The sequence below is a fragment of the Phycodurus eques genome, chromosome 1 (assembly GCF_024500275.1).
Source record: "Phycodurus eques isolate BA_2022a chromosome 1, UOR_Pequ_1.1, whole genome shotgun sequence".
In the NCBI taxonomy this organism is placed as follows: Eukaryota; Metazoa; Chordata; class Actinopteri; order Syngnathiformes; family Syngnathidae; genus Phycodurus; species Phycodurus eques.
The window spans coordinates 48,087,439-48,105,127 of NC_084525.1; the positions used below are offsets into that span (position 1 = coordinate 48,087,439).

A 17,689-nucleotide genomic window follows, 5' to 3' on the forward strand; every position below is an offset into this window, starting at 1 on the left:
AGGACTGAAATAAATGAACTTTTCTACCATCGGCAAATTTAAAAGATGGACCTGTAAAATTATTTTGGCACCTCAGCCACTCAATGTTATTTATAGAGCACTTTAAAAACAACCACAGCTGAAATGAGGTGCTGCACATAAATACAAACATTAACATAAAATAGCATTGAGAAATACCCCAAAAAAAAACACACATCAAGGACAAGTCTCATGCTGTGTTGAAAACCAGGGAATACAAAAGCGTTTCAAGGTGGGTTTGAAAAGTCCACAGTGAGGCAAAAGTGTAAGATTTGCAAAATTGAGGCAAAATCACAGTGAGTCAAAATTGTGATGATGCAAAACATTTTATTTTGAATGCGGTTCAAATCAAACCAAGGGATTTCAGAACCGCACAGCCGGTAAACAAAACGGCAATAAAACGACGATTGTGCTCATTTAGTCATCATTCATATTACCCCCTACAATTTCTGCCACGGTATGTAAACCTATGCACACAACTGTATGTGCTCCCTCTTTCGTGTTCCAGTTAAGAGGCGAGCGGCAGAATTCTGATCCAACTGGAGATGTTTGAGGGAGGACTGGCCGGCTCCAAAGTAAAGTGCATTACAGTCATCCATCCGAGATGGCACGAAGGGCTGCTTGGCTGAGGTGAAAAAAGACGGCCTTAAACTACCGCACCCATCTGCCGAAGCAATACGCCAGACATACAGTAGCTGTCTTATGTCCGTACAACACCCCGCTAATTCTGTAAAATTTGCACCTCGTGAATAACACATTCCTCTTCTGACAACACGAGGAAAGGTGCTGACGACAATGGAGAAGCACGCAAAACAACCATCATCGTTGGTATGACAGTATTAAGATGCTTGACTGCATCCTAGCTAAACATTTTACTAAGTCTCTGTCCCAACTGGGCATTGGACCGCTTCTCTTGACTCGTGATGTCTTTCAGCGCCTTCGCGGCGGCCGTGGATTCCGGCTCCAGCTTGAGGAGTTCTCCGAAGGCCAGCCGGGCCTCCTCCAGCTCGTTCACCGTCTGGCAGGCTCGGCCGAGTCGGTACCAAGCTTTAGCGCCACCGGGTTCCAGCCGTGTGGCCTTCGCAGCGCTTTCTTTAGCCCGCGCCGGCTGCTTCAGTTTGAGCTGGCACAGTGACAAGTTGGAGTGAAGTTCCGCTTTCATGCTGCGCACTTGACGGACGGTGGGGCAGCTCGGTCCATCTTCGGAGGTTGTCGCGCTTCGTTCTTCCATTTGGTGCTCTTTTCCGTCCGCCTCGCAGCCCTGCAGGGCGACGACGAGTTTGAGGGCGCGACTGTAGCTGTCCGACGCTCCCCACAAGTCTCCGCTTCTGAACCTCTGGCCTCCTCTCTCCTTATGGGACCGCACCCACTCCCATTTTTCACCAGGTGACATCTGCCAGGATTCCTTCCCCGGCGTGAAAGCTTGGAGTTCCACGGTGGCACGTAGTTCCTGCACGGGCTGCGAAGCGCACACATCCACTCCATTTGCTGGAGTGAGGCGTATCTGAGTAGCAAGACAAAAATGTTAGACTGGCATTGCACGTGTGAGAAGAAATAATACTAGCGTGCGGTGAGATCTTTTTTTCTGGGGGTGAAAAAAAAAAAAAAAAAGCTTAGTTTTTCATGAACGCACTCCTATAGTATAAAGATAAATCAATATCAAGATATCTTGCATGAATAGCGATATGAAAATGTTGTCCATATCCTTCAGCCCTCGTCGTTGTCTCCAATTACCCCAAAGTGGGACCAGCTTGTTAAAGAGGGCTCCCACTAATTACAACTACATTCAGCAGAACGGTGAGTTGTACATTTTTATTGTTGTCGTTTCTGTGCCGGTCCATCAAAATACTGCTTTATGGGAAAGCGGTCTGCTCTACCGAATCCGACGCAGTGACGACGATGATGATGATGATGTTATTGCCGTACCTCGCATGAGTCTCCTGCTCTCATGGCCTCCACGCAGGCTTCTGTGACATCACAATGACCTTCCCCAAGTCTCAGCGTGGTCCAGTCACCCAGCTCCAGCTGGAGAACCGAGTCCAGCCGGCGCTGTGGAAAGCGTACAGCTCCTTGCTGGGTCTCATCTCCTTTTGCAGATGGCGGTTTGACGGCTTGACACGTGCCACCTTTGAGGCACACGCGGACACGACACAGTGAACCCAACCTTGGCCTGTAAGCGGCCGACGGCGCTAGAAGAAGAAAAGAAGAAGGGGACAAAAAAAACAGATGCTCGACTACATTCCGCAAAGCTGAAAGAAACGCATCGTGCGGGCACCTTCTCCTGGATTAAAAACTTTCCGTTGGCTCCCCGAGTGCGTCAGCGTCTTCTGGACCGCCCAGAGGCCTCTGGGACACACCGAAACCCAAGAGGTGACGTCAACCCCATCGTGATGATCAGCTGCGGCGTCACACTGCGGCGCTTCGAGAACTTGAACCGGATCCATCCCTCCGGCGAGGACAGCCTAGCTGAGATTCTGGAAAAGACAGAAAATGCACAATCCTTAGTTTTCTACCATGGGAAAGTCGTTTGAAACATCTCAATGATAACCCAATCGTCCAAACCAAACAGATATCGGCCGCCATTGCCTTTCGGATGAAAATTGCAAGCACGAGGACAACATGAAGACGCGCTAACCGCTCCTTCGCCGAGCTGGAGGGCGGACGTGCTTACTTGCTCGGCTTAGCCACACATACGGACTTGGCGTTCTTCTACAAAATGTAGAAGGTGTGCAACTGAAATCATTTCTTACCCATTAAAAAAAAAGCGATCCTCGCCTTGGCTTCTATTACTTGTTCGCTGTTGCTTTTCCGGTGACACGCTCAACGATACTGCCACCTGTCGGTGAGGTTTAGCACTGATCTAAACACAAGCCCTGCTTTCCATTCGAGCTCGGAAGTTGGAATTTCAGCGTTCCTCGTCGGACGTTTCAAAATGGTGAATGCTATTGTCTGTGAGTCTTTGTGGCACAAATATGATTCCAGAAGAAGTCGAATGTTTTGCACTCGGAAAGTCGGGGAATTCACGTTTTTTCCCCCTCACGACCCCGAGTTGGCGTTCAAAGATGGCTGCTGCGAGTGTAAACAGTAAATCGAAGCTCCTGTAATAATCAGTCTCTTATCAATTCTGTATAGTTTATAGTATAGTCACACTAAATCGGCCGATTTACATGGTATTATTGCTGGAGTGCTAAAGACCCTTTTCATGGGGTAAATGCGAGCTACGGTGCAGCCCGTGCTAATGTTTATGTTTAAAAGTCAAGTATTTTGTGGCAGTGAATGACGTCTGCACATTCTGAATATTGTTTTAAACGATCAATTTTTTTTTTTTTTTTTTTTTTTTACAACGATCATATCCCCAATCTGGATTGAACATATTTTATGATTCAAATTTTATTCCCAAATATTTGTGATTTAAAAAAAAAAAAAAAAACAACGGTGGGGAAATAGTTTATTTCAAATTGTTTTATTTAAAACGTTTATGTGAACATCAGCGCTGGCCTGTATTTGGATCCACACAGGGCGACTGTTTCCTGGCCCCTTTGTTCTCGCTGCGGTCAAGCCAGCGTGGATTTCCTCCTAAAACATGGCGTACGCTCAAATCCACAAAACGTCGTACGCACAAAAATATCCAGATGTGTGAAACTCTGCGTAAGCAGGAATCCAAGCACATTTCCTTCAGTCATCCGGACTGATAAAAAGAGTCCTTTTGAATTTACTTAATTTGAACATGCACATCGGTTTCATGTGATTAAAATGACTTAATTTACCCATCTTCTCCTATTAAAAAAAGTCATTTTAATCATGTGCCACCAATGTACATGTTCAAATGAAGTAAATTCAAAAGGACCGCTTTATTTATTTATTTTTCCAGTGCATGTGGTGGAGTCACAAGAAACGATTGTGAGGGCAACAAGGCGGCATAAATGATCGCCTTGATCAATTAATAGGTGTCCACACAACTATCAGTGATCTATTAAATACAATGGAATTCTGAGTCCTTGCTGCTTTTACATTGTTGAAGTCAAGCGTTGTCGGTCACTAATTGTTCATCAGTGCAAATTGTTCATGTGTCTCTGATGTGCAGATTTATTATCCCCGTATTATTTGGAGGCTTTTATTTTTGAAGGTGGCTTTCGTGGCTAGTATACACAAAATTAGGGGCGTCACCCTGCCTCTTGCTCCAGCACCAACACGGCAGGCAGGAGCAAGGTGAAGCTTTCCAATTCCTCCGTGAGTCCAAGGAGGCCAGTCTGAGGCGTCGCGAAAACTTTCTGGATCAACTGAAGTCAGCCCAGCAAAGGTTTGAGGCCCTGATTAGTTCAATTGATAACACTTTTTATCGTTTACATTTTATATTTACACTTTTTGCACAATGTTCACGACCTTACTACCTGGAGAAACTTTGTTTTGCCCAATTAGCATCTTTTGTAGTTTTTTTTTTGGGGGGGGGGGATATTTTATTGAACTACATTACATGTCTACTTGGAGTCATGATCATTACAAAATATAAGGTAGTAGTATCAATATAAATCATTATTATATGGGACACTAAATACATTTATATGTATATACAGTGTTTTTATACATTGTTTTGTTTGTTGTCGTCGATCATTTTTCTTTTCACTCATGTCCAAGATACTGCTGTTACTGATGTCATCGTTCGTATTATTGCATTAGCGTATATAGGAATAAAGATGTGTATATATTATTTCTAACTTGTATTAATACAGTACTATGTTGATGTTCTATAAAGTAATAGTTATATAGTATTATAAGGAAGTGGAGAGAGCTCTCAGGGAAACTGTTTTGGTTGACCATGGTGAGCACTTAGCATGGGCTCACACGCCCCGATGTACAATAGCTGGGGGCAAACCGGCATGCCTACGTGGCGGCCATGTTGGGGAGGTCGACGTTCCCATCAAAGGCAACGCATGGACATTGAAATTCTGTCGTAACTTAATCATTTCGCGACCGATTTTCATGGGGTTCACTTGTTTGTCAACACCAAAGCGTGTGCTATTAATAAATATCTGAAGAAGAAAACAAATATTTTTTTTCTTTACCTATTGAAGGCCAGTTTCCAGTTCCCCGCTGGGTTTATTTTATTTCGTAAAATGGCTTTTCTGTGTATGTATTATGTGCATTTTTTATTGTATAATAAAAAATGGAAAAAAATGTTTCCATATCGTAGTAGTTAGGTGTTGAACGCAAGTGTATGCAGTACGTGCTGGCATCCGTGGTCTTTTGGCATGCCTCACTCAGAATACGCTGACGACTTTGACCCTCCTAGCTTAGTGTCACCACAGACATGCAGCTCAAACTAGGCCTGTCATATTTACCTGTTCATATCTGTGTTGTTCTGCTTCCCTTTCGCGATTGGCTGACAACTTTAACGCCATCTTCTGAAATGGAGTGTGGATTTGGATCATATTTACGGTGGCCCCCGAAGTGCAAATCACAACACCAAGTTAAAAAAAAAAAAGAATAAAAAAAAAACGGCAAATAACTAATCACAACAACAAATCAAACAACAACAACAAACAAATAAGTGACGTTGGGTAGTCGAGGTGGCTGACAGATTGGCTGTCTGTCTGTGTCAATTTTAAATAGGAAAAAAATATGATACAACTTTTGCTGACCTTGTTTTCTTTTTTAATAAATGCATTTGTAGATTCAAATGTACAGGGCATAAAACATCCATGGACCAGGCAGTGACTCAAAGTGCTAAAAAGGGCTAGTTTGTGCATTCTTCAATACTTAGAAAAGTTCAAAAAAATGTCCACATTAGACAACAAAAAATCCATGACATGGCATCCTGAAATATCGCTGTCAGAATCCATAAATTGAATCTGTATTAAATAAATGACCCAATTGCACTAAAGTTCTGGGTTGTACAGAGAGATTATTCTGTGAGTCCGAGATATTTGATTTTTGTTTTAGTTTTGAAATGTTGAAACAATTCACGTTTGCGTCTTATTTAAACTCAACCTGAGACTGCTGAGGTGTGTAGCGGGTCAATGTTTACATCTACCTGACCACTATTTTTTAGAAACACGGAAGTGTTGAGTGCCAGTTCGCTCAGAGAAATGACTTGCTTTTATGAAGTGGGATAAAGTTGGTATTGGTCAGCGAAAACAATTTAGGTGACACAGGAAAGCCCTGTCGAATTCCCCCCCCCCCCCCCAGTTCCATCAAAGCAATCCTAAATACGTGTGATGTCAACCAACCGAAACTTCATCTCGACATTCCAGTTCATCTCATTTCGCTCAGAAATCGTACGTACAGCTGACTCAGCAAGGAGTTGTCAAGCTAGGCACACAAACGACGACAGACGCTCCCTAGACTCGATCCGGAAGCTTGTTGTGGGACATTTCCTACAGGTCCATAAGTGACCAACTTGCGCAAGACAAGATTTTGATATGTTTCATACATCACACAGCCCTGTGATGTCACACAACCTCCTTGAGCCGAGCGATGTCACATAAGATGCTTCGTTCGCTCTAATGACACGAGCTTTTTCATCCGCAAGGAATGCGTCTGAATGCCACTGCTGATTCGCGGCAGAGTGCCCGTCGTCCGTGCCTCTGAGAATATTCGTTGGGAGTGGTTGGGCGCCTCGTCATAATCTAAATGGATCTGTTACCGTACGGAATTAGGAGTCAGCTTGAGTGCATTTCACGTGCGGTGCTGTTGTCACAGCCAGGCGACATCACCAAATTTTTAGAAGCGCATCTGAGCCAAATGATACAATTTGGAGGCCCCGACCAAACAGATATCAAAGAGGTTGCCTTTCGATATCAAGAGCAATGGGGTAAGTCTTTTTATGAGTGAGCTACGTAATACAAATAATCAGTAAATATGGAAACGTGCCGACTAGATGTCCAGCTAAGAGGAGAAACAAAGCTAGATTCTGTTTTAAAGCTGACCCTTACCATATGCCTATGGTTAGTTCCATGGGGTCCAAACACTTGATTTTCAAGGTTTTGGTGCACACTTCACTGAAACCTTGATTGCGTGACGCCAGCACGCAATCAACCTCTATTTGTAGGATGGTATGAAAAGGGTTGACGTCAACTTTCGACCTGGAAAAACGGGTTATATTTGTGGGAGATATTTGCCGACAATACTCATAATCAGATGCTATGCACATAAGGTGTGTAATTCTTTATTGTCCTTCGTAGAGAGCGACTTCTTGATGACCATCAGCAGACAAAGAGAAATCGCAGAGATGGGAGTCAGATTGTCTGCATCCTCTCTGTCCATTTCCAGATCATTAACTCTGTTTGGGGCTGAGAAACTCTCAGTACCAGTGTCACTGCCATATGAAGAGATCCCTCTATCTGGTACTGTGGAAATATGTGGATCATCGCAGAGAAAGAAGTCACAACAGGCTGTTACAATCAGGATCCCAAGTCAAAAGGAGACAAAATCGGCTAAAAAGTGTCCGGGACCCGTCGTCGTACAGCTGCCGATGAAGCCGCCTTCCCAGGGGACAAAAGCAAAAGTAGCGTGTAGTGAATACCCAAAGGAGGAGAGGAAAGCACTGCAGACCTTCAAACATCCCCAGCTAGCCGTCTCGCCCAACTCCCCACAGAAAGCCTCTCCACAAAAGAAGCCGAAGGCGAAAAAGACGCCCAAAACAAACAGTGACAATTTCACCTGCTCGCTGGAAGACTGCTTGTATCATAAATCCAAAGATCAGTCTGATCAGGACAGGAAATTAGAGCCAATCAGAACTGGTACAGTCCATAAGTATCGGGGTGTTAAAAAACCCGAGGTCGGCCCTGGATCTGAGATAAGAGTCCCGTACAGACCCAAAGGAGGGATGATTTTTGATCCAGAACTCATGCCACTGAGTCCTAAGGTATAGTCCGCGACTATGATGTGTAGAATGTTTCTTCGTTTAAATTTACCTCCCGGTTGCTTATCCTGATCAAATAAAGTGAGAGTGAGAACCAACTCTTAATGGTCTGTAATTGATCTAAAAGTAAAGGAGGAGGAACGACAGAAATAAATCTGCAAATAAAATGTGGAACAGTGGATGAAGGGGAATGCTGAAATCTTATTGTCAGTAAGGTGTTCACAAGTTTACATGTACATAGTATATTTTTCAAATGTTGTATGTTCTTAGCTCACCCCACCCCACCCCCCAAAAAGTATACATATATATATATATATATATATATATATCCAGCAACATTTGTGGCTCACGCGCATTCGGGCCAATCATAAGGCTGAAAATGTAACATCGGCTGAATGTTCTATGATTGCGCGCATTACAAGTGGCACTCGCGCCTGACATTGGAACGGCATGAAATGAAAGCAGCGATCACAAGACGATAACAGTGGTGCTGGGTTAGCCTTTCGTACATGAGACAATAGCGCACATTGCCAGCCAAACAAAAAAGCTCACTTTTCCTCATGCACACGCAAACAGTGAAGGCAAGAGCGTTGGAAAGTCTTGAGATTTCCAAAGGAACAGTTTTAAAGACAAAAAAAGCATGTTTGCATGTGGGCGAAAGGCCGAAACAGAAAGAAAAGAAAAAAAATGACTTTTTGAAAATGTCTTTTTTGTGCGGACGTGGTCCAAGGGAGGAGCTAATTCAGGCGTTGTGCTTCCCTACCTCGAGTGGGAAGACTTGCTGTGTGTCTGACAGTAACAAGTCTATTGGGAGAAAAAAAAAAAACATAATATCACACCGCGTGGTTGTATTGATGCAGTACTATTTGTATCACAAGTTAGGTTTACACATTTGAAAAAAATAGTTTGTCACAGTTCCAAGCTCAACAACAACAACAACAACTAATGCTAATGCTTATTATCTTATTATTGACATGTTGGAACACACCTTTCAAGATGAGCTTGATAAGACTTCTCCAGAAAAGTGTATATTGTGACCATCTGAGACGCATTGCCAAGCCAAACACACGCAAACGAATTTGATAATTTTGGATGAGAAGAACACGCCGACCCAAATGCTTGGTAAAAGCCCAGCATGCGTTCGTTGGGTTCATCGCTGACAGGAGCGTTCCATCCCGCTGTCCGTCGTTTTGGCTAAAGGAGAATCGTCACCTCTGTGTTAACAAAGGCGCCGTTTGAAAGATTCGTCGAATTATGACACAGATGCAGCATGTATGGATAATGTCGGCATGCCCCATAGTGGAAACATAAGCTTGATCAGGTCGAGCTGCACAGTAGCACTAGGTGGGAAAATGTGGCTTTCAATGCTGCAAAGTAACGCAATGACAACATACAGCCCTGTGATGCAATGCGACCTCATTGCTGGGTGATGTCACACAATATGACACAAGTACTTACATCCATCGAGGAATGCATTTAAAAGCAATTGTTGATCCCTGACACAGTCTTTGTTTCTTGCTACGAGAGGAGCGTCAGAGTGATCATGTTCTTAAAACTTAAACCGAGCCACACACACAAGGTTTTCTAAAAGAACCGACGGTTGTCATTGTTTAAAATGGATTCCAAGAATCCGTTATCATTTGGCGTGAAAAGTCTGATTGAGTGTACATCCAGGACGACAATACTATCCCAGCCTGACGACATCCCAAGATGTTTAGAAACGCATTTAACCTACATGTCGAGGTTTGGAGGAGCAGACTTAAGCGATAACGAGGTTGCCTTTCGCTTTCAAGAGCAATGGGGTAAGTCTCGTTTGTCACTTCGTGCGTACAGCATATGCAAACCAGACCTGTGTACCATGACACGCCACACTGCTCTTAACAGCACCGATAGTTTTGATGGTTCATGTACAATGCAAGGATTAACCGCACGTGTGTTCTGGCTCATATTTTCGGATATGACCGCAATAACCACTTGGTTACACCAAAAGTTTGGATATTTGAGTCCGTGTCCGGAAGAGGAGAGGTTGGGCCTGCAAGTTACACTACACAAGTGTTTTGATTAGTAGAGCGGCGGTTGGGGCACTTTTAGGAGATTTGTTTTTAGTTACAGAGAGCACATGTGCCTCCTGTGCAAAGATAAGGCAACACTTACTTACTCTGAAAATAGGACAGTGGTCAGATCCATGGGAAATTGCCGTCAAGTAGACAGACTCAGATTTGAAGCAGAAAAGACTCTGGTGGTGTCGGCACGGTGCCCGACTGGTTAGCGCAGCTGCCTCACCGTTCTGAGGACCGGGGTTCAAATCCCGGCCCCGCCTGTGTAGAGTTTGCATGTTCTCCCCGTGCCTGCGTGGGTTTTCTCCGTGTACTCCGGTTTCCTCCCACATCCCAAAAACATGCAGGGTAGGTTGATTGAATAAATCTAAATTGCCCCGGGGTGCGAATGGTTGTTTGTTTCTATGTGCCCTGCGATTGGCTGGCGACCGGTTCAGGGTGTACCCCACCTCTCGCCCGAAGATAGCTGGGATGGGCTCCAGCACGCCCGCGACCCGTGTGAGGAAAAGCGGTACAGAAAAAAGATGGATGGATGGAAGACTCTGGTGGTGTCCAAGTACTTTTTTGAGGGTTTGACTGTCATGATGGCGGCACGGTGGCCGACTGGTTAGAGCGTCAGCCTCACAGTTCTGAGGACCCCGGCCCCGTTTGTGTGGAGTTTGCATGGTCTCCCCGTGCCTGCGTGGGTTTTCTCCGGGCATGCCGGTTTCCTCCCACATCCCAAAAACATGCATTAATTGGAAACTCTAAATTTCCCATAGGCATGACTGTGAGTGCGAAGGGTTGTTTGTTTGTATGTGCCCTGAACTGGTTGTTCATGGTGTACCCCGCCTCCTGCCCGATGACAGCTGGGATAGGCTCCAGCACGCCCGCGACCCTAGTGAGGAGAAGCGGCTCAGAAAATGGATGGATGGACGGATGGACTGTCATGATATTTGGAGATGATGGCCAGTAGTCATATTAATGACAGAACAGAAAAACTTGTTCTGTTAAGCCATGTTTAGCACTCGTACTGCTTTGGAAAGTGTTTACTTCCTGATTTGGTCCCATTCTGTTGGCTTCAATTGACTCCCAGCTGGCGGATGTAACACGTTTTTGTGAAGAGGCTTTTTTGTTTTTAGTGTCGAGTTTTTGAGTCCATTTGTTTGTGCTTTCTGACATGGAGCGCAAAGCAAAGATGTAGACTCCTACGTTTGCTTCTCGCACCAACTATCAATCCACCGACTAGCTCGCTGCTAGTTCTAGCTAGCTTCTCACTTACGATTAAAAGGAAGAGCATTTAATGCTTGTTTAATAATTTAATGTTATACATTAAAAAACTGTGCAGGTTTTATGATGATGATGGTTCGGACTTGGCAAGGAATGATTTCAAATGTTTAACTGATCTCAATGGGAAATTTCATTTTGAAAGTTGACCAAATCAAAGTTGGACCATCGACACAGATTGTAGTGGGAGTTACGTGCATAACAACAATACGATATTGCTGGGGGAAGTAAATTTACACCTACTGCAATTTAAAGTCCTCATTTGAATGCTTTTGACCTTTGGGAGATGGGTAAAGTACTCAGGGACAGCTCACACAAGCACAGGGAATGCCATACTCTTTGCGAAAAGATGTGACCTGAATACAGTTTTGTCAGGGTTTGTAATGATCAAGGATGATTCACGTATTGGAAAAAAAAAACACCTTGTTTCTGTGCGATAATGCAGCCTATATTAAATTCTCATGTAAATATTTGTTGTCTTTTTCAGAGTATGACTTCCTAAGAAAGATCAATATAAGGCAAGAGACACGAGAAAAGCCAGTGCAGGAATTGGCGACATCCTCTGTCCGAGGTTCATCAATCTCTGCCACTGTGTCATTCAATGAGACCAATGCCAAAGAAATACCTGCACCACTACCATCAGTGCTAAATACAAAGGACGTATACACTCCAGTACCCACTACCTGTGTAGAGTGTGACTTTACCCAGGTCAATGAAAGACAAGAAACAGCAGGCAATGAGTCTTTAATGTCCACTATATCAAGATCATCCACTGTATCAGTCACTGTGAGCAAAAGAGGGGAAATACCAAGACCAATTTCATCGTGTCAGTCACATGGGGGGATTCATTTATCTCATTCAGAGGATACATCTGGATCAGTGGCTTCACAATGTGTAGCAACCCCTTCATCTGATACAGAGGGCCTATCTAATCCAGTACCAAGTACAGAGGACATATCAGGATCAGGTCCAGTTACAGAAAACATATCTTCAATTACCTATAAAGGGTCCGACATCATCATCAAGATCAACACAATACAAGAATCCCAAGAAACAGCCAGAGCGGACTCGCCTATGTCCGCTGTATCAGCTTCATCCACTCTATCAGTCGTCGTGAACGTAACGGAGGAAATATCAAGACCAGTGTCATTGCCACTTTCATATGAAGAGATTCATGTATCTGATTCACAATGCACATCTGGCATGTCAATGCCAAATACAGAAGACATATCAGGATCGCTATCAAATACATGGGACGTACCAAGGTTAGCGACTACTGTATCGGATACAGAGAGCACATGTGAACGAATGCAAAATGCAGAGGACATCACCCAATCAGTGCCAGTTAAAGAACAAATAGGTGCTGGGTATGACAGAATGAATGAAAGAACAGTGAGAGTTGAATCTGTTATATCCACTTTGTCAGATTCAGCCAAAATATCAGTAATTGTAAACAAAATAGGGGAACTATCAGGAGCTGTGTCGTTGCCGCAACTCCATGGAGAATTCCATGTATCCGATACAGAGATAACACCTAGACCAGTGTCACTACCATGTTCACAGGAAGAGATCTATGTATCTGATATGAAGGACATATGTGGTCCAGTGTCAGTGGCACAATCTCAAAAAGAGATACACATATCTGATTCAGAGGAGGTGTTTGGACAAGCGACATCAGAACATGAAGAGACTGGACTGCTGTCATTGCCGCATTCACACCAAGACATCTGTGTATCTGAAATGGAAGGCATATCAGGAGCAGTTTCAGTCTCACAATCGCGCAGGGAGATCCCTGTATCTGACTCAGATGAGACATTTGGACGAGTGCCATCGGCACATGAAATGATGTCCTCATCTGATACGAAGAACATATTTGCACCAGTGCCAAATAGGGACAACATACCAGGAACAATGCCACAACCACGTGAAGAGATCGCAGTATCACATACAGAGGACATTACGGATCTAGCTTCAATTACAGACATATCTGGATCAGAGGAAATTTCAGAAGAGATCATGACTCTCTCTATTAAAATAAACAAAAGACAAGAAACCAAAAAAATACCAAGAGAGGAATCTCCTTTACCGGCTGTGTCAAGTTCTTCCACTGTATCAGTGACTGTAAGCATAACAGGGGAAATACTGGGACCGGCGTCATTGCCACAATCACATGGAGAGATCAGTGTATATGATACAGAAGTCATATCTGGATCAGTGCTGTTACCACAGGAAGAGACTTCCATATCTGAAACAACTAAAGTAGTCCCAAATACAGAAGACCGTTCTGAATCAGTGCCAGAACCACATGAAGGGAGTTCTGTATATGAGAGAGAGGAAATATGTGAACTCCTAGCACATCCAAAGGTCATATCTGGATCAGGGCCAAATACAGAAGACATAATAAATACTGTTTCAAGTCATGACCTCTTAAACAGCATCAAAAAAGCACAAGGGACCCAAGATGAAATGGGAGATGAATCGCTTACATCCAGTATGTCAAGTTCGGACAATGTCTCGGTCATTGTGAGCAAAACAGAGGACGTATCTGGACCACTGTCAATGCCGCAATCACTTAGACAGTTCCATGTATCTGACACAGAGAGCATATCTGCACTAGTGTCATCGCCACAATCACGTGAAGAGATTCATGTGTCTGATACAGAGGACTTATCAGCCCCAGTTCCATTGCCTCAGTTACACGAAGAGCTCTATGCATGTGGGACAGAGGACACGTCTGCACCAGTGTCACTGCTGCAATCACATGAAGATATTCATGTCTCAGATACAGTGGACATATGTGCACTAGTCCCATTGCCACAATCACATGAAGATATTCACGTCTCAGATACAGAGGACATATGTGCACCAGTGCCATTGCCACAATCACATGAAGATATTCACGTCTCAGATACAGAGGACATATGTGCACCAGTGCCATTGCCACAATCACTTGAAGATATTCACGTCTCGGATACAGAGGACATATGTGCACCAGTGCCATTGCCACAATCACATGAAGATATTCATGTCTCGGACACAGAGGACACATGTGCACCAGTGCCATTGCCACAATCACATGAAGATATTCACGTCTCGGACACAGAGGACACATGTGCACCAGTGCCATTGCCACGATCACATGAAGATATTCATGCCTCAGACACAGAGGACTCTCATCGTGAAGAAATCCCTTTATCTGATACAGATGGCATCATAGCTGAACAGGCATCAAATACAGGGGACATACCGAGCCCAATGTCACAACCATGTGAAGCGATGAATGTATCTGATACAGAGTACATATCTCAACCAGCTTTGAATATAGAGGATATATGTACATCAGTGCCAATTCCAGAAGACATATTCTATCCTGTTCCAAGCACGGTTTTAGAGTATGACTTATCTGTTAGGATCAACAAAAGACAAGAAAATAAACAAATACTAAGGGACGAGTGTCCTATGTCCACTGTATCGAGTACATCCACAGTATCAGTTATTGTGAGCAAAACAGAAGGGTCCATGTCAGATTCAGGACCTCTGTCTATGTCACAATCACAGGGAACGATCCATGCATCAAATACAGAGGACTTATTTGAACAATTGCCACATACAACGGACATATCCAGATCACTGTCGATTACAGAAGACACATCCTCTCGCGTGCCTATCACCTGTGTGGAGTCTGACATCTTAATCAAGATCAACAAAAGACAAGAACACCAAGAAACAATTGGAGTGGAATCTCCAATGTCTGCTCCATCAAGTTCATCCACAATATCAGTCGTTATGAACAAAACAGGGGAAATATCGGGTTCAGTGTCATTGCCACAATCACATAAAGAGATGCATGTATCTGATATGGAGGACAAATATATACTAATGTCATCGCTACATGAAGAGCTCCTTTCCCCTGAACCAATACCAAAGACAGGGGACATATCTGAACTTGTTCCAAATGCAGAGAATGTATCTGGACCAGTGCAAAGCGCGGAAGACATAGTCGTCCCTGCCCCAGTTAGTTATGTAGAGTCAGACATTGTCATCACAATCAATACATGCCAAGAAGCAGCACGAGAGGATTCATCTACTGTGTCAGTCGTTGTGAGCAAAACAGGCGGGCTGCAATCACATGAAGAGATCCATATATCTGGTACAGAGAATATATTGACAGGGGTGTCATCGGCAAAGGACAAGAGCCTGTCATTTAATGCAGAAACTATATCAGGTCCAGTAACAAATACACAGGAGGACACATTGGCACCAGTGCCAAATACACATGACCTATCTGGAGCGGTGTCACAACCACATGAAGACATCACTACATCTGACACAGACGATATATCTGAACCGGGGTCAATTGCGCAAGACATATCCACTTCTGTGCCAAATACCTGTGTAGAGTCTGACATTGTTATAAAGGTGAATACAATACAAGGAACAGCAAGAGAGGAGTCTCCTTTGTCAACTGTATCAAGTCTGTCACTTATTGTGAGCAAAACAGAATCTGGACCAGCGTTGTTGCCACAATCACATGGCGAAATCCATATATCTAATACAGAGGACATATCTAAACCATTACATGGAGAGAGACAATTGTCTAATGCAGATGGTATATCGGAACAACCAAATACAGAGGACATATGTGAACCGCACAGAGAGATCACTGCCTCTGATACAATGATTGTATCTGAACCAATACCAAGTACCTCGGTAGAGTATGACTTCTCAATAAAGATCAACCAAATGCAAGAGACCCAAGAAACTGTAGCAGTAGTAGAGTCTCCATCATACACAGTGTCAAGTTCCTTCTCTCTGTCAGTCACCATGAATGACACAGAGGAAATGTCAATACCAACACCATTTACATTGGTAGAATATGATCTAATGATAAAAATCGACAATACAGAAACTACAGCCGAGGACTATCCTATGTCAACCGTGTCAAGTTCTTCTACCGTAGTAGTCAGTGTGGCAAATACAGAGGAGCTATCAGGATCGGTGTCACATCGAGAAACCCAGGTTCCTGATTGGGAAGAATTATCTACTGCGCCATCACCCATAGAGGTCCTACCTGAAAAAGTGCCATCACCACCCAAAGAAAACATTGAACCAATTATAGAGGAGATATCTGTAGCAGAAGCTCCTGTGTCTGATACAGAAGACTTACCTGAATCGGTTCCATCGCCGCAGAAAGAGACTGTCGAGTTTGAGTCAGAAGACTTAACTGGACCAGTGGCATCACAAGACAGTGAGAGCAGTTCATCTGAACACCTATCAGAGCAAAATACAGAGGACATACCTTGCCCGGTGCTATCTCCACATGGAGAGATCACTTTATCTGATACAGAAGACTTGTCTGAACTCAACAAAGACATCACAGAGTCTGATAAAGAGGACACTGAGACAGTGCCATCCCCACTTGAAGAAATTGTGGATGTTCCAGAGGAACCAGTACCTTCACCTCAGGAAGAAGAAAACACAGAGTCTGATGTAGAGGTCATAGCTGAGCCAGTGGAGTTAGAAGAGGAAGTAATCCCTGTACCTGATGAACCTGTACCAGAGCCTGAACCAGAGCCTGAACCGGAGCCTGAACCGGAGCCTGAACCAGAGCCTGAACCGGAGCCTGAAACAGAGCCTGAACCAGAGCCTGAACCAGAGCTTGAACCAGAGCCTGACCCAGAGCCTGAACCAGAGCCTGAACCAGAGCCTGAACCAATCAAAGAAAGCCCTGAACCAGTATCAGATACAGAGGTACTAGCACCATCACCACCCAGTGAACCGCCGTACAAAGATGCTGCCACATCAACTTCATTGCCAGATATAGATGATATATCTACAGCATTTCCAGTGACACCACCACTTGAAGACATAGAAAAACCACAGATGCGAGAGATCCCAAAGGATACAAAATTAACTCAAGACTCTGTAAAATCAGTCATCCCCCCTATCCTAGGCAAAACTGAGGGACATAAAATGAAGAAACTCTCAAAGGAGGAAAAGAAAGGGCCTCAGCTGCCTAAACAGCTACGGCGGCTCTCACCTATCCCACAAAAAGATGCTTCTCAGGGACCAAAGAGTGGCTCGGAGAAAAAAAAAGCAATATTGCCTAAGTCAAAGCCAGTGCTTTCACCTATAAAAACGTGTGGTGAATCAGTGACAATAAAATCGAAAGGGATACAGACCAATTTATTGCCAGACACACACAAAGCAAAACTCTCACCCATTTCTCAGAAAACACCAAAAACAAAGCCTGCCCGTGGTGATTTCTTAAAAGAGGAAAGCAAAGGTTTCCAGACCCATAAACAACGAATGCTTCCACCGATTGTGTCTCAAAAACCTAAGGGAAGATTATCGTCAAAAAGAGAGAAGCCGGCACCAGAAAAAAAACTGGAGCCCATCAGAATTAGCGCAGGCCTCACAGCCAGTCGGGCGCCATACAAGCCAAGGGGAGGAATGATTGTGGACCGAGAACTCATGCCACTGAGAT

At 44.0% G+C, this 17,689-nt stretch overlaps 2 protein-coding genes across 5 annotated transcripts; one reads left to right on the forward strand and one right to left on the reverse strand.

Moving 5' to 3' along the window:
* Positions 1 to 299: 299 nt before the first annotated feature.
* fkbpl (FKBP prolyl isomerase like) lies at positions 300 to 2,832 on the reverse strand. 2 transcript variants are annotated; one of them, XM_061696447.1, is made up of 4 exons: positions 2,769 to 2,832; positions 2,294 to 2,492; positions 1,945 to 2,207; positions 300 to 1,522 (listed from the first exon to the last, which is right to left on the reverse strand). In XM_061696447.1, the coding sequence occupies exons 2-4, from the start codon at positions 2,460 to 2,462 to the stop codon at positions 878 to 880; spliced, it is 1,077 nt and encodes a 358-aa protein (XP_061552431.1). In that variant the 5' UTR covers positions 2,463 to 2,492; positions 2,769 to 2,832; the 3' UTR covers positions 300 to 877. The 2 variants fall into 2 exon arrangements, with proteins under 2 accessions (XP_061552431.1, XP_061552437.1); XM_061696453.1 differs by lacking the exon at positions 2,769 to 2,832 and adding an exon at positions 2,690 to 2,762.
* Positions 2,305 to 7,972, forward strand: LOC133412817 (uncharacterized). 3 transcript variants are annotated; one of them, XR_009769802.1, is made up of 3 exons: positions 2,305 to 2,953; positions 4,145 to 4,318; positions 7,200 to 7,972. XR_009769802.1 is itself a non-coding variant. In XM_061696483.1 (2 exons), exons 1-2 carry the CDS (start codon positions 6,649 to 6,651, stop codon positions 7,886 to 7,888), a joined length of 870 nt encoding a protein of 289 aa, XP_061552467.1. In that variant the 5' UTR covers positions 5,960 to 6,648; the 3' UTR covers positions 7,889 to 7,972. The 3 variants fall into 3 exon arrangements, 1 of the variants encoding a protein (XP_061552467.1); XR_009769801.1 differs by having other exon boundaries at positions 2,305 to 4,318; XM_061696483.1 differs by lacking the exons at positions 2,305 to 2,953; positions 4,145 to 4,318 and adding an exon at positions 5,960 to 6,829.
* Positions 7,973 to 17,689: the final 9,717 nt, after the last annotated feature.

Coding starts and splice junctions, on each gene's coding strand:
- LOC133412817 (XM_061696483.1), top strand. CDS start 6,649: ATGGATCTGTTACCGTACGGAATTAGGAGTCAGCTTGAGTGCATTTCA. Junction 6,830..7,199: donor TCGATATCAAGAGCAATGGG/GTAAGTCTTTTT, acceptor TGTCCTTCGTAG/AGAGCGACTTCTTGATGACC.
- fkbpl (XM_061696447.1), bottom strand. CDS start 2,462: ATGGATCCGGTTCAAGTTCTCGAAGCGCCGCAGTGTGACGCCGCAGCT. Junction 2,208..2,293: donor AGTTTTTAATCCAGGAGAAG/GTGCCCGCACGA, acceptor TTCTTCTTCTAG/CGCCGTCGGCCGCTTACAGG. Junction 1,523..1,944: donor GAGCAGGAGACTCATGCGAG/GTACGGCAATAA, acceptor CTTGCTACTCAG/ATACGCCTCACTCCAGCAAA.